Consider the following 15,635-nt stretch of genomic DNA (forward strand, 5'->3'; position numbering starts at 1 on the left):
TTATAGTACAGCCTTCAGGCTTTTTTAATTCTTCTGCAAATGGAAGCTGAGCTGACAGACAAATGGATTTCCCTTTGGGGATTAATAAAGTTATTCTAATCTTACCCTCTTTTATGTAATCTATATATGACTTCCTCCTCCTGCTTCTGCACATTTTATTTACATGTCATTGCATGCTTTATTTGCTAGCAGAGAATTACTGTATTTAAAAACTTGTCATGAGCCTCTCTTATTGTTTTATTTATTACTGTTTGAATTTTTTATTTGGTAAAGTCTGTATTTCTATAGAAAACCAACCAGAACTTCAGATTTTATCACCGGTTTACCACATAACTAATGTTTTACACATATTTATAACACTTCTTTAATATTTGTGGAAACTTTAATCATATTATAGGCAGCACTGTGTATATTATATTGTTAATAAAATCTTTTACGCTTTTGCAAAAGGTTTTTCTTCCTCCATCTAAATATTTTGAATCTCCATTCTCAGAAATGTACAAATCTTTGATGCCGATTTGTTTTTGCAACTTCAGTGAGGATTTATTTCATGGTCAGATGGAAAACAGTTCAGTTCCTCAAACCAGAACAAGCACAGCATTATTAAGCCTTACAGTACGCACAACAAAGTCATTCAATCAATACGTTACAAATAATCTTCTTCACACATAATTCAACGTAGAGTTAGTCCGGATCCAAGTCCTGGTCGAGGTGAGAATGGAATATGAGGCACACGGATATGAAATTGTTCCTAACAGGTCGACTTCAGTCTGAAGATATTGTTCACATGCTCAAATCTGTTTACTTGATGAGTCGGCAGCAACAAGTAAAAAAAACAAAACAAAGTAACATCTGGATATGAAGTGTCCCAGGCGACCTAAAAATATAGTATCTAATACCTTCACTGGTGAGAATGTGAGAGTTAAATTGTTCAACGTACCGCCGACAACACTAGAACCTGCTGGGTGGATCATGCTGCAGCTAGTGCGTCGAGCCGGGCGCTCCGTCTTTCCAGTAGTTGCTGTAGGCCGCCTGGAACATGTCGTTGCAGGAGATTTGGGCTTTGAGTTTGGAGCAGATGAGGAAGGAGCCGCCCATCTTCCTGTGGAGGGAGTAGGTTTCCTCCGGAGGCGGCGTCAGTCGCTCCCGCAGCATCACGGGGATCAGGCTGTGGATGCGCTCGGTGGTGCTCTGGGCTCCGAAGCTGAAGGGCTCCTTGGAGGAGAAGGCCTCGCCGAGGATCATCACCGCGTCCACGTGGGCGTTCTCCATCGACTTAAGCACAAGACATCAGGGGTTAATTAATACACAGGCTTTAAACAACATCTCTAAAGCTCATGACTTAATATGCTGGATGTAAACCCAGTGTCTGAACTTCCACTGGTTGTTCAAGCTGCTTGGAGCTATAAATAAATAATAAAGCTATAATTTTTGTACCTAAGTAACTATTAGCATGTTTATTAAGACTCCCCTGGACACTTCTGTTGTTTATCTATTTTGTAATTTTGTGGTAATTATGGACAGAGAGACAGTTTAATTGTCAAAATTTGCTGTTTTTGGCTTTTTAATCAAATAAACTCATTAAGACCAAATTAATATTAATACTTTAGACCGAAAATAATTCCCTTTTAAATTCACGCTAAATAATTGATCATGACACATAAAAAATGTCATATTTGTGCCTGTTTAGCTTTCATGTGATGATACAACTGTGTAGTAACCATGTCTATTTTAGGAGACAGAGCTCAGTCTGTTACTGCTCTTACAATGTTGTTGCAATTCCACTTTGTCACCAGTAGAGGTCAAACAAGACTTAGCTGTCATTTTTTTATTCTAACAAAGAAATTCACACAATTTTTTTACCTTTGACTCGTATCCTGTGAGAAACTTCATGTCTCTGGATCTCTGCAGGACGCCCTCCCTGTCCTGATGTGCAGCTGCCTTAATAATCTGAAGAGGGAAATTCACATCACAGAGTCAAAAAAACAATAAAAAAACAACTGATCTATTGAAATGTTTGGCTGCATGACAGCACATTATGGATCTCTAATAAAAACAGATTGTGATTCTAACTGAGGTTTTGAGTCATATTAAATCTATATTTCTTATTTTTCCAATACATTTTTCATGTTACTAACTTTAATATATTGTTTTGTTATGAATATGAATAGCATTCACCAACATATTCAATATTTAAAGACACTTTTCTTGTAATGAAAACAATACATTTATTAGTAGGACGATACTTGATCACTGTGGCTCATGCCAAACTCACTTTTTGGCTGTAATTACATTACATTGTTATAGAAGTTAAGTTTCTTGGGAACTGGGCATGTAATAATAATGCATAAAATGAAATATATCATAATAACAAACTCCTCAATATTGTAAATGGATATATGAAAGTTTTAAGTTTCATATTTTCACAGTTTCTTACCTCGATGTAGGTGTCAGTGAAGCTCTTGTCAAACCCTCGTGTAGCTCCAAAGTCCAACAGTGCGACCTGAAGCCGTGAAGCAGAACCAGACCTCGGTGAGAAACAAGCATATAAAATGTACAGACGGCGTTTTTATTATGAGTGACTGAGGCAAACGGACCTTGTGCGTTTGTGGGTCAAAGAAGAAGTTGGACCAGTTTGGATCAGTCTGCATGTATCTGAACTCAAAGAGTTCCCTCAGGCATAAAATCAAGATCTGCTCACAAATCTGAAAAAAAACAAAACAGAAAGTGTGGAAACTGTGAAATGACATAAAAATACTGACAAAAACAGAAACAAATTGAGCAACAGTACGCCGATGACCGTGATGTGTTGACACGTCGAGGGGTTTTAAAGGTGGCATTGCTCTGTATTTGGCATATCACCTTGACCACTTTGAAAGCATGCAGCATCTTGGCAGTGCACAGGTGTAAATTGTGCTGTGGGAGGTGTAGAGTTCAGGGCAGTGTGAAGCTCTGTGTGTGTGTGTGTGTGTGTGTGATGGTGGTGGGGCTACCTCATTCCTCAGTTCTTGAGAGAGGTCAGTGGCCTGGTCCAGAGGAAAGCCAGGCACCAGCGTGGTGGTGAGGACGTGTGGACTGCTCAGCTCGTCAATCACGTCAGGCACATAAAAGTAGGGGTGATCTTTCAGCAGCTCCCTGCAACACAAACAAACAACAAAGATAAAAGGACACATGTACCTGAGCACAGAGCTGAGATAAGAGCTCCTCTAATCTTCATGTGTGTACAGTATGTGGCATTTTACACACGAGCAGCTACAGCCACCACGACTAAACCAAAGAAGTGGAACCTACGAAAACCACGAAGTGAACGCAGAAGTGAAATCTGGGAAGTTTGGTGCAAAAACACGACAACATAAACTGCTTAGTTTGAAACAAAGATGAATATGAAAACTATAAAATGATCTTTGGGTTTTCTACTGCAGACCTTAAACATTTAGACAGTTTAGCTGACCACAGCTGTAAACAGCAGTCAGAGGTAAACTTCAACTGAAACCAAACTAAAAACACAGGAACTAACCTATAAATGCTAAAAGTCACATATATAAAGATGAAAAAGCTAATGAAAGTTGTAAATGTTTAAAAAGTGCAGCTTTTATAGTGGTGGTTAGTTACAAAACTATAGTACAACCTCTTTTGGGTCATTTATAGCATTAAATAACATCCAGTTCATAGTCCATTCATACTGTTTTAGAGAAAAAAATTAATGGTGCCAATTAAGGAATATATTAATTAATATATTAAAGATGTTTTCCCAGGTAATCAGTTATCAACCACAAAACTACACCGATCAGCATCAAAATAAAAACAGGTGCCTAGCTTTAATGTTGTGAGTTTATTCTGAAATATTAGTGGATTGATTCAAAACGTAATTTGTAGTTTCATTTGTTCTCTACAACTTTGTTTTCATATAATTTAATGTTATGGCTGATCGGTTTATATTCATCTTTCATTCTTTTCTCAACTCTTTTGCCTTTCTCTTATGAAATACTGTAAATGTTCTCCTCTCAGGCTCTAAAAATGATCACTTATGTAATGTAAAATATGCCTAACACTACACACGCTGTCTGTGTTTTGTGAATAACTGTGAACTACTCACTGGAATTTTTTGGCACATTTTGCCTCCCTTATGTAATCACACTCCAGCGCCAGTTCACGGCTCATGACCTCAATGAGGTGCTCAGGAAACAGACCTGTAAAAGAGACCAAATGTTAAAAAAAAAAGCTAAAAAATCATGAGATTGAAGCTGCTGCTGCTGCTGGAGGTTTGAGTGAGTTGACAATAGAGGAAGTTACAAAGATCAGACAATAGCAGCCGTTATCGTAGGGGAGATAAAAACCCCTCCAACAATGTTACCTTCAGGCAGCGCGTTGCTCAAACTCAGAACGGTCATGATATTATTCACGTCACTGTCGATACTCTTGGCGACTCCGGGGTACTGAAAGAAAAGGTTTGACAGTGTGATAGTGAAGTCCACGGTGTCCTGACTCTGTTTTATCTCTGAGCAAACACAAACACACACACACACACACTCACCTGAATCTTCATGGCCACCTCTCTGCCGTCCTTCAGCCTCGCCAAGTGAACCTGACCGATAGACGCAGCCGCAAACGGCTTGTCCTCGAAGTACTCCACTTTGTCCTTCCAGTTTGGGCCCAGGTCGCTGCTGATGGCTTTCTGCAGAGAGGACGAAGAAGAGGAGGAGGAGGAAGAGGAGGAGAGAGACTGTCTATTTTGATCTGATCACAGTGGTTAACACAGTGTGAGTTACTCCAGCTCTCCATACTGTACCATCATCTGCTTGGTGGGCATGAAGTCGGCGCTCTGTCGAACCCGCTCAAAGATTTTGGCCAACTGAGGGTTGATAAAAGCATCGTCTGATAGAGAGAAGGGAGGAAGGGAGAGGAGAGGAGAGGAGAGGAGAGGAGAGGAGAGGAGAGGAGAGGAGAGGGTACAGTGAAACACGCTGACTCCATTATTGTTGTAGTGAATAAGATGTTCATGTTGAAGCATGGTCAACATAGATTTTTGTTAGTACTGTCAAATGATTCAAATTCTTATTTGCTATTCATCTTTTTTTCTTTTGCTCGAAATAACAGAAACTCAGTGTATTGTGTTGTTGCAATATGAATGGAAAGTATAAGCAACAACCAGTGATGTAACACCGGTGCTATTTAAAAAATCAGCATGAGTGAAGATGGCAGAGAGGGAGCAGCGCCGTTTGGTCGACAAGAAGAACAAGTTTTCTACTGTGGGTACACGAGGAAGCATAAACATATGCAGGGTTTTCTGTAACATAATAAGACTGCAAGCTGCACAAAACGGTTCATATAAAATAGAATAAGCACTAAAATACCATATAAAGTGGCATGACTTATCCATCTGGAGTAGTAAAACCACTCTGCATTGGTTTGAGGCCATTAGGTCACATGACTTAAAAGCTATTGAAAAAAAAGCATTTTTTAAAACAAAAAATACACATATAAAATAAACTAAATTTAGAAGTCCAAGAGTATTTATGCTGTAGGTGAGATAATATCATAGACAAGATTTAGATTAGATTATATAGAGCGATGCTACATAATTACATTGTATTGTTCTATAGCTCAGCAATCGAGCTGCGTTTCTTTCCACCTGGCAAATAAAATCCAATACTCCATCAAAAGCTCAAGAAGAGTTACTAAATGGACCTTGAGTTAATATCGTCAGCTGCTGTTTCTACTGTCACTTTGAGCTTTGACGGTGATCGTTCCCTGATCAGAAAACTCTGTAATTTGACGTCCAGAAATAGATTCAAAACAGGGAGAGTGGACTTCTACTGATGAGCTCTGATGAGTATTTTTAATCCTGATTGACATACAAGGCGTTTTGGAAACACCTTCCAAACTCTGTTATGAAGTGGTGTTCAATGACCTTCTGTGTTTTTGAAAGATCGCCAGGGATTTATTTATCTTTCAGGAAAACAAATGCTTAAGTCTATGACTCGACTGCAGCGTTAACACACGACATCTGAGAGCATAACGACGCTGTACTGTAAGTGTTTAAAAGTCAACACACTGCAGTGTCAAGTTTAGGCTCAGCTGCCTACAATAGCTCTGCTGGAATGGCACTTATTGTGTTCAGCTGGCCTGAGGTTTATTTTAAGTGCTGACATTTCCCTGTTGGTAGAGGGATCTTGTTTGTTTGCCAGTGAGTCTAAATCAGAGACATGATGAAGTGTTGTTGGGAAGCTGCAGCACCGACTTTACCGTCTGTGTTTGAGCCTCTGGTGAAAGCTGCACCTTTATTCGCAGACTGATAAATGTGGGTTTCCTGTCTGAGGTCCTGCTGCCTAATGCATCGTGTAATATTAGTTTGTGCTGTGTCACCAAAGGCAAATTGTTTGATGTGATGAAGTGTTTTTTTTTTAAACCTCACCTTGAATACTGAGCATCTGTCCAAGTTTAAGAGCGGCACCCCGGACTTTGCAGAGCGTCCGGACGATTCTCTCGGCGTTGGCTTCAGACAGGAAGGCACTGGAGTTCAGGACAGATTTCTTCTCACCTAAAAAAAACAAAAACATAAAACATATTTATCACTTGGCACAGGTGCAAGTGTATTTCAGCTACAGATAAGATGAGAACTGGCAGTGATCTCAATGTCAGAACAGAAGATATACTGTATTAAAAAAGGGGCAGAAACCCTCTGGTTGAGATGATTAAATGTTCTCTGGATGTTAGTTTTAGACAATTATCACTTCACTTCAAAGAAAACTGATACAGCAAATAGCAGACTGTGTCCACAGGAGGATTATCAAACTAATGCAGCTTGACTTTTGTCTGACCTGCAGCGCAACAATGAGTTTTGTTCCCCCACTTCACCTATCAGCACCTAGCTGAGACTGATACCACTGTTTCTCTCTCTCTACGTTTCCAAAGTGCTGCTTGAGGAACTGTTCAGGAAAAGAAAAACCCTGTTGTTAGATTACACTGATGTCTCATCAAGAATAATACTGTTTAAACCAGGAACTGTCATAAAAAGGCAGATAAACGTTGAGACACTTCTTGATATTTGGTGCTTGCGACACATTTGCGGAAGTTACACAACAGATTCATCCTCTGCAGCGTAAAAGTACAGTATTTGAAATTTTTACTGCTGCCCCCTGTGAGACTGGCTGAGAGCTGTTTTAGAGTCAAATTTAACACGACATGTAAAACCATAATTCTCAATTGGTGAAATGGTGATTGTGAATTTGAAGCTCATTCCACTGTCTCTGTTAAACATGGGTTAAATGGAGGGTTAAAGGGTTAAATGTGCCTTTATGGAAGCTTTAACCTATTTCTCTTTAGTATTTATATGCTTTTACTGCCTACAATTGTAATACCTGTATTTCCCACCGGGGATTAATAAAGTATCGTATCATATTGACGATCATAACATCTCCATTAAGAACTAATCATTACCAACCACTAAACCCATATAAAAGATCCTCCTGTTTTCACCTTGTTGTGTTGGTTTTAAACTCTTCTTGGCGACCTCAGCGATCGCCCCGATGCCGAGTCCAACAGCCAGGCCTGCGAAAAAGAAACAAACATAAACAACGGTGTATGAAACTTCAGACAGGCGCTACTGTTTGAAAGGTGAAGTCAAACATTATCAAGCGGCTGCATCTGATAACAGCAGCAGCAGCAGCAGCAGGAAAAAGGAGGCGATAGCAGCAACGAGCCACGAGAGGCGAGTCGAACTCCCCAAGAGTCCTTGAAGAGTTTACTAGAGGGAAACTCAAGCGGAGGAGAAATGAGTGACTCCTCTGTGAGTGAGTGTGCTGCTGAGCGCAGAGCTAATGTCTGACAACGCAGGGGGTTTATTGGCTGGATTCTCATGCAGGACTCTGACATGTCTCTGAAACATTTTCTCAGCTACTGATACTCTGTAATTCCAGTCCTGAGGAGCAGCACGTCAGCTCTTCCCACAGTCTGACCACAGCTCTGGAGAAACGGTGACGTGATACTTCTCAGCTCCATCCAAAATTAACCCTTGATGCTCATACACACACTTCATATATGAGAAACAGTGACAGTGTGGGGAAAAAAGGGAGAGTCAAAGCTTATGAAAATGTTGTGTCTGTGTCTCCAGCAGCAGCAGCAGCAGCAGCATGGTCGTTTCTTACATAACCTCTGCCGAGCCGTCGCTGCCCCGCAGGAGGTGCCAGCGTTGTCAATGTTATTTGCACAATGTGTTTGCACAACTCCTGACAAAAATAGTTGTGTGTTTTCACTAAGAAAACGCCAGAGTCCATCTGGGATCTCTTACAATTATCTTCCGCTGATAAACACGCCACATTCCCAATTCACAATCTGGGTCAGTTCATTTGGACACGGATCAGCCATTAAGTTACTGTAGCACATAACACTTGCAAAAAATCAATGCAGCTTGATTCAAAATCAATCTATTATTGATCATTACATCGGCACCTGCAGGTAAATGTGGATCGTGTGAACCGTGCTGGTTTCAAAATGTTGAGAGAATCTGACTTCTTTTCAAATGTTTAATGAGGAAGGAAATTATTTCAACACTTTCACTGAATGTGGACATCTTTTTTTTATGTGTGTGTGTGTGTGTGTGTGTGTGTGTGTGTGTGTGTGTGTGTGTGTGTGTGTGTGTGTGTGTGTGTGTGTGTGTGTGTGTGTGTGTGTACAAAAAACTGTCAAGATTCAAGAGAAGATGAAATCAAATCTTAAAATGTGTGAGTAAACCAGGAATCACACGTCCTCGACCTTTACCCCGCTGCCGGTGATGCATGAAAACAACACGTCAGGGTTTTATTTAATTTCCCAAATTTTTTTTTCTTCTTTTAAATCGCTGGGTTTGCACAACGCTTCACGTTGACTTGTCACCACTCCTTGGCTCCGCCTCGCAGCTGCCCAGTAATCCAACACTGGTTGACACAGCTCTGGCGCTGGGACAAGTGAGGGTCAGACAGCCTTGCTGAAGGGCACACTGGCAGTGGTTATGAATATCTGCATTAGCGGCAGTTTCTGCTCTGGGGTTTTGGAAACTAAATAAAAAAAAACCCTTCATGGCAACGAAGACGACTCTGCAATGTTAATGGGATCTAAAACAGGAAACCGGTGAACTCAACGTACCTCCAAAATTCACCAGCCTCCCTATGCGTGTGGTCGGCACCTTCCTCTCTCTGGCTCTTTCACTGAGCTGAAATAACAAGAAAACGACTAAAAACATGAAGAATAAAATAAAAAAAATGTTGTGACACTGGAGCTAAAACCACAGCACGGACACTGAGAGTGAAATAAAAAGAGGTGTTAGAGCAGATACCACTTGCTTATGCTGCTTCGTGTCCGTTTTTTTGGTGTTTCTGGCTTTTTCCAGGTCCTCCGACGTCAGCCGTCCCACCGTGGAGTTGTCCTGGTTGAACGACCTCGTGTGTCCAGAGAACAGCTGGCTCGACCAGTCCCTGTGGTATTTCAGATGTTTGGGGTTGGGTCGGCCGCTGCAGGTCCCCTGACCCCCGTTTACACCTCCGACCAGACAGGTGCTGAAGCCGGCTCCCAGGGTCGAGGAGTATCTGTGGAGCGGTGGAGCCGAAGCTCTGTGGACGCAGACTTCCTGTTTGCTGAACGTCGCCTGCGGGAAGGAAAGCGTGATTCAGACGAGCAGGTGGAGAAATAATAGTTTGGAGCCGCTGCCACACACCTGCTCAGTTACACTAAAGTGTTAAGTGGTTGTGAATCAGCTTTGATTTGATTCGATTTTAGAAGAAGAATGAAGCTAAGTGATCTGACTAATTAATCTATAGTGAAATATCTAAATCTAAGAACAGTCGGTCAAACTTTCATCAGAAAGATCCCAGTTTTGGATATTTAAAACAGATTCGATCCTCCTGCACTTGGATGATACCGGTTTTGGACAAATCTGCAGCTAAATGTCAGCTTATCTTCGTAAAAAACAAAAAAAGACTGGATACAGCTAGCCTGACTGACTTTGGCTGGTTTTCTTTTAATGATCAATGAATCCCAGAGACCGTCAGGAGCGCCAGACTCTGATCTGATGAAGTTGATTTTAGTCGACAGGTGCCGTAGAAGAGAAAACGGTTGTAAAAACTCGTCTAAAGATGCTGCTCAGCTCACAGTTTGTGGATTTTAGTTGCATTTTAATCATCAGATACGTATTCTATGGAGACTGTGTGATGAAACGTTGTTGTGGAAACTTTACTTCAACATTTTCTGACATCCTAACACTCCTCCCTGCTCCCCCTCTCTCTGGTGCCTTCTAATCCAGCATCACTATTGTTGTGGTGTTGATGAGGCGACTGTGGCACAAACAGCCACCGAAGGTATCTGGGTTGCATGTTTTTATGAAACTCTACCCGACTCTGCAGCAGCATGACAGACAAATCGCAGGCTGACTGCTCAGTGTGCTCACCCTGGCTGATCCGGCGCCGGCGGCGTGATGGAAGTTCACCAGCCTCTGGTTGGCGGCGCCTGGTGTGGCTCTGCTGGCCGCCTGCTTCACCCAGGTCAGACCCCTCCAGACCACCGTGTCCCCCGACATTATGATGATGCTGTTGTGCTGTTAACACCTGCTGGAGAGAGTCAGGATGGACAAGTAAAAGTCTCAGCTCAACAGAGTTTTTCTTTTTGTCAGAGGTGTTGATGAATGAGATGAGATGAGACTAGATGAGAGGATTTGGACCATCAGCTCAGGTTCCCATGCTGCTGCACATCCACAGCAAAACAACTTAATCAAACAGTGATAAAAGTGTAATATTAACTTGGCTGGGCTGTGTGATAGGAGAGACAGGCAAAAACACAAACACACCCACTCTGAAAACGTTTAGAAACAATTAACAGATGAGTTAAATGACTGTATGAGTGAGTGAAGTCGCACTAAATTGACTAAAAGTGACATAAAAAGATGGAAAATGTGACTTGTACTCACCAGTAAGTAGAAGTGCTCTCAGCTCCGGCAGCGTGCACTGAGCATTGTCCAACTGCTGCTCCACACACGTTCACCTTGATCTGACTTGACACACTTTCTTGTAAACACCTCCTCCAACTCCAGCGGCGGCGGCGTTGAGGCGGGCGGGCGACGCGCTGAAGGACATGAAGGTTTCCCCCGAGGCGACCCCCGGCCGGGGAGAGGAGGGGAGGGGGAGTTTAACAAACACGGGCCAATGAGGCAAAGTTCAGCCGCCGGGGCCCGACTATCAACAAACCTCCGCACTGGTCCGACGCGCTGTCCGTCAGTCGCTGCTGAGCGGCGAGCGTGTCACAGCTGACGTGTCCACTCAGTCAGGGCGGACCGTGAAGTTTGCACATGAGGTGCGTTCACGAACTACTGGACTTTTAAAAAGCGGCCTTACATGAGCTCACGAGATATATTTATATTTCCCAGTTAAATTTAAGAAAAGGATATTTGTCATCGGTAAAAGAGAGACTAATTTGTTACTGTAAAAACGTGTCACTTTTAAGAAAATAACTTTTCTATTAAATTTTACTCAAAACAGTAGCCTAGGCTATAAATATGGCAAAAAATGTACTTGAATTAAAATATATCCACGAAATGTATGCTATTATGTCAAAAGGGCAGCCAAACATTTTATTTGTTTAATAGGCTCCCATACTGTTAAAGAAAACTCATATTTTATTATTTCTCTACAGGATTAAGATGGTTTGAATGAATATAAATGGCATCTGAGATTAAAGAGACAAAATGAAGGAATTAAATTTCATTTCCAAAATTGAAAGTTGCACAAAATCAGAACAACTGGGTGTACAGAAAATAGAAAGAGCCGTCTGTAGAACAGTTGAAGAGCACCACAAACTAAATCCTCCAAATTAACCATGTAATTAAATTCCTCGAAAAAGGTTTAAACAAAAACTGAAGCGGTACATCTCTCTTGATGTTTGGATTTATTGATTTTATTTATTATCCTGCATTAGTTTGAGCTACTTGTTATTGATAACCTGCCAGCTGAGTCAGTGTGCTTGGATAAGATTCAGGTTCCTGGAAAATAATTAAATATACTTTAGGTAGGATACATGAATCACAGCTTCTGCTTCTGCTTTGTTTACTCACATGACTAAGGCTTTTAAGAGCAACAGTTACCAGATACTGGTTGTCAGTAGTTAAATTGTTGGGCCTGTGGTAAATAAAGTGAACTGAACTGAACGACAAAACTTTATTAAACCATTTCCTGAATGATTTACTATCAACTTCACAACTGAAATATAGGAGCTTAAGTGGTGCACTTGAAAGCAGCAATATCTCGTACAACTGTGAACTGTGACTGATCCCAGCCTCATCAGAGTTTGGCTGCAGCAGCCGATATTGACCGACTGATGAATCACCCTTTTGTTTATAAAAAGCATCATCGAAATAAACAGCATGAGTGACCTTTGAAGTGTCTGACTTAATGATATCACTGCTCTGCTTAGATCAGCTCATGAGTAAAATTGAAAATTAAAAACTGGCACATCATGATTATTCAATTTACGATGAAATGAATGAGATGACTGTTACAGTGTGTGTGTGTGTGTGTGTGTGTGTGTGTGTGTGTGTGTGTGTGTGTGTGTGTGTGTGTGTGTGTGTGTGTGACCGCGGCTGCTGTCACCAAGCTGCTGTTTTTGCTATGATGAAGTGTTTATGAATTGTTGGATGATTCAAATGTATCACGCACATGAAAAATACACAACTTGTGTGTCAAATTGTTATCTCATCTTAATTTATTCAAGAATATCAAGAATCCATCAAGAGAGTAGATAAATAAATGGCTTTCACCCCAACTGGCCCTTTAATGTTTTCATTAATTTACACTTAACAGCATCTTAGTTTGATGAGAGGTCACATGAAGTTACAGTACATAAAAAGGTGACAGTGGTGGTAACAGAAAGCTGTGGGTGTGTAAAGTAATTCAAGATATTCCTGACTGATGAAATAAACCTTTAAAGGCTGCGTCAGGGTCTGATGGCTGACTTAAGCTTTGGGAAGAGTCGCAGGGCGTTCTGTGTCGTCACCTCCATCACCTTCTCCAGAGACACTCCCTTGACCTTACTGATGTACTCGGCAGACATACAGATGTTTTTTGGCTCATTTCTCACCTGCAGGATTAAGACACAAAACAAGAAGGACACGACATGAGTGGACAAATAAAACTAGAAGACGACAACCTAACTAAAAATAAAAAAATATGTATGTAAAAGGAAATTCTGAGTCATTTTGCAAACATACTGTTCATTGATTTAATTAATATAACATCACCTACCACACACCCACTACCAGCAAGTACACTGTGGTTGTATTTAAGCACATTTATTTTATCGTACCTGCTTTTCTGGACCCAGGGCAGGTGAATCAGTTTCCAGACAGATGTTCTCTAACGGCAGCTGTTTTACAAGTTTCTGCTTCTTGGTGGAAAATACACAAAGAAATCATCATCAGTCGTGAACATTTAATGGGATTAAGTCACATTAATGGAAACAAAGTCAACATGTGAGTGCTGTCTTAAGAGTCCTGCAGCATTTTAGTTGTATCATCTGTACATGTTCACGTAAAAATAAAGGTATTCAAGCAAATTGTCAGTAGAAATAATTAATCTGTTGACACATCAATGAGTGGTATGTGTGCGAGAACATACAGTGTGATTATGCCATGATCAGGTGCTCTGCTGTACCTGTTCACTCCGTATTATGGATGGTGGAATTGAAAAGAAATATCCAGCCTTCACTCCCTCCATGGCAACAGAGGGTTTCCCATCAAAGGCATGAAGCAAAACCTTTTCGACACCTAGTGACATTTCAGAGTTACTGCAGTTTACTTCTGTGACAGTCAATGAATCATTCATCCAACACTTTGAGAGCCTGAACTCAACTGTTTACCTTGCTCTTTGAGAAGGTTGATGGTGGGTCGTCCTGCAGACCGTGAATGAACATTTCTGGAAATAAATCAACAAAAACACGTATTGTTGAAGTCGGGTGGTTAAAGTTCAGTTTTCTGTATGACACTGAGTAAAAAAGCTGAACTGCATGAGAATATTTTATAATTACGGTATGCTAACTCATGTATTTATAAAAGTTGTAGTTGATCCACCTGTAAACACTGGGAATGCTACTGCAACCTGATAAATATTCAATTGGAAACTAGTGTAATACAAATGTTCTTTTGGCGAAAAGTTGTAGCCAAACTTGTGCTACTGAATTTAAAGAACATCACCATTTGGCATTTTTTCTTACATTCTCTTAAACTGAAGTGTTTCCCACCAACTTATTATCATGCGTGACTCACAGGGGGAGATCCAGCTCCTTTGCTATCCGTGCTTGATGAATGAGGACCTGTCTTTGGCTCTCTTTATCAGTGTCACTGCTGACATATCTGGGTGTAAAATCCAATCCAACCTAAAGCACAAAAAATTAGGAGAAACGGTTAACTGCAACATTAATGCAAAAGAAAGAAAGTTTGGACAGAAAAGACATACTGAATCTTTACCTCCCCGATCGCCACTAAGTGTTCTTTGTATTTCTCAATGATGGGTAAAGCAGCATCTAGATCCTGCATAAAAGACAAAAAAGACTTGATTAATTCCTCTACTCAAATAAAAGATTTATGTCCTCAATTCAAATGCAATGAAGGCGAACAGACCCGTGTGATACTAACAGCACTGAAACTAAAGTTAAACAACCATTAGCAATCTAACTAAAATAAAGCATTAAAGTCTACACAGAATGGCAGCGTTAATTAAGATATGCAAACATATTGGATATGAAAAATACAGGAACCGGTCCTGTGAGAAAACTTGGTGTTTTGTAATATGGGTGAACCAAGCCTTTACAGTTAGTATACAGTAAGAAATCTCTTATTCCATGTGCTATTCAAGCACTTAATGCAAACGACTGCACCCGATATGTTCAAAGTGTTTTCTCTTTTTATTCTAACCTACTGCTGCTGTTATTTCTTGTCCACTTTCATGGTTTGTCTGTGTGTAGAGTAATTTTATGTATGGAAATAAAGTCAAACCTAAACTAAACTAAAGTTGGCCCTACCTGCAGAGTTGCCCCCCTCTGCTGCTCTGGGGAAACTTCTTGAACAGGGTGAACTCCTAAACAGGGGAAAACAAAACCTGGGAACCTAGGAAGAAGTGAAAAGGTCAATAACACACATGCATACCTCTATACGTATATCTGATTTAACCAGTCTCGTTGTTATTAACCTGCAGTTACCTCTGTGACAGGGCAATGATCTTGTCAAATTCCCCAGCATGCTCGGCAACAGCTAACAGAGCCAACAACCCAGCCTGAGGAACAGAGCAAAAAGAATTAGCCTGACACAAGTACTGTATGGACACAATATGAGTTTATAATGTCTCTAAGTTAAGATGTTTCACCTTCTTTGAATTCTCAACCACCTCCTCTATGTCCTAACATAACAACGACAAGAAGAAGAAAAAAAAACACTCCGTCAGATATTTAAAAGATAAAACATTAACTTATATAATTTTAACAAACAGTCAAACCTTGTCAAAATCCCTCGACGAGATATGACAGTGACAGTCAATGTACCCGTGCATGTGGACAACGTAGCGGGTCAAAAACAGGTCAATAAACCAAAACAATACTCACTTCCTGGTAGAAGAACAGACTGC

At 40.8% G+C, this 15,635-nt stretch overlaps 2 protein-coding genes across 4 annotated transcripts; both read right to left on the bottom strand.

Annotated features, from left to right (window-relative positions):
- Positions 1–454: 454 nt before the first annotated feature.
- coq8ab (coenzyme Q8A-b) lies at positions 455–11,818 on the bottom strand. 2 transcript variants are annotated; one of them, XM_083997553.1, is made up of 15 exons: positions 10,937–11,818; positions 10,421–10,577; positions 9,314–9,622; positions 9,124–9,190; positions 7,480–7,551; positions 6,416–6,541; positions 4,790–4,875; positions 4,535–4,675; positions 4,355–4,436; positions 4,097–4,190; positions 2,994–3,135; positions 2,598–2,705; positions 2,438–2,503; positions 1,864–1,950; positions 455–1,275 (listed from the first exon to the last, which is right to left on the bottom strand). In XM_083997553.1, exons 2-15 carry the CDS (start codon positions 10,547–10,549, stop codon positions 982–984), a joined length of 1,803 nt encoding a protein of 600 aa, XP_083853679.1. In that variant the 5' UTR covers positions 10,550–10,577; positions 10,937–11,818; the 3' UTR covers positions 455–981. The 2 variants fall into 2 exon arrangements, with proteins under 2 accessions (XP_083853679.1, XP_083853678.1); XM_083997552.1 differs by having other exon boundaries at positions 456–1,275; positions 10,421–10,580; positions 10,937–11,817.
- A 26-nt stretch (positions 11,819–11,844) lies between these two features.
- Positions 11,845–15,625, bottom strand: LOC311005202 (putative deoxyribonuclease TATDN3). Of its 2 annotated transcripts, none has more exons than XM_083997555.1 (10): positions 15,507–15,625; positions 15,378–15,410; positions 15,214–15,287; positions 15,037–15,121; positions 14,483–14,545; positions 14,282–14,391; positions 13,876–13,931; positions 13,671–13,783; positions 13,324–13,401; positions 11,845–13,098 (listed from the first exon to the last, which is right to left on the bottom strand). In XM_083997555.1, exons 1-10 carry the CDS (start codon positions 15,558–15,560, stop codon positions 12,955–12,957), a joined length of 810 nt encoding a protein of 269 aa, XP_083853681.1. In that variant the 5' UTR covers positions 15,561–15,625; the 3' UTR covers positions 11,845–12,954. The 2 variants fall into 2 exon arrangements, with proteins under 2 accessions (XP_083853681.1, XP_083853680.1); XM_083997554.1 differs by having other exon boundaries at positions 13,324–13,404.
- Between the last annotated feature and the right edge of the window lie 10 nt (positions 15,626–15,635).

The sequence above is a fragment of the Trachurus trachurus genome (assembly GCF_905171665.1).
Source record: "Trachurus trachurus genome assembly, chromosome: 22".
Classification (NCBI taxonomy): Eukaryota; Metazoa; Chordata; class Actinopteri; order Carangiformes; family Carangidae; genus Trachurus; species Trachurus trachurus.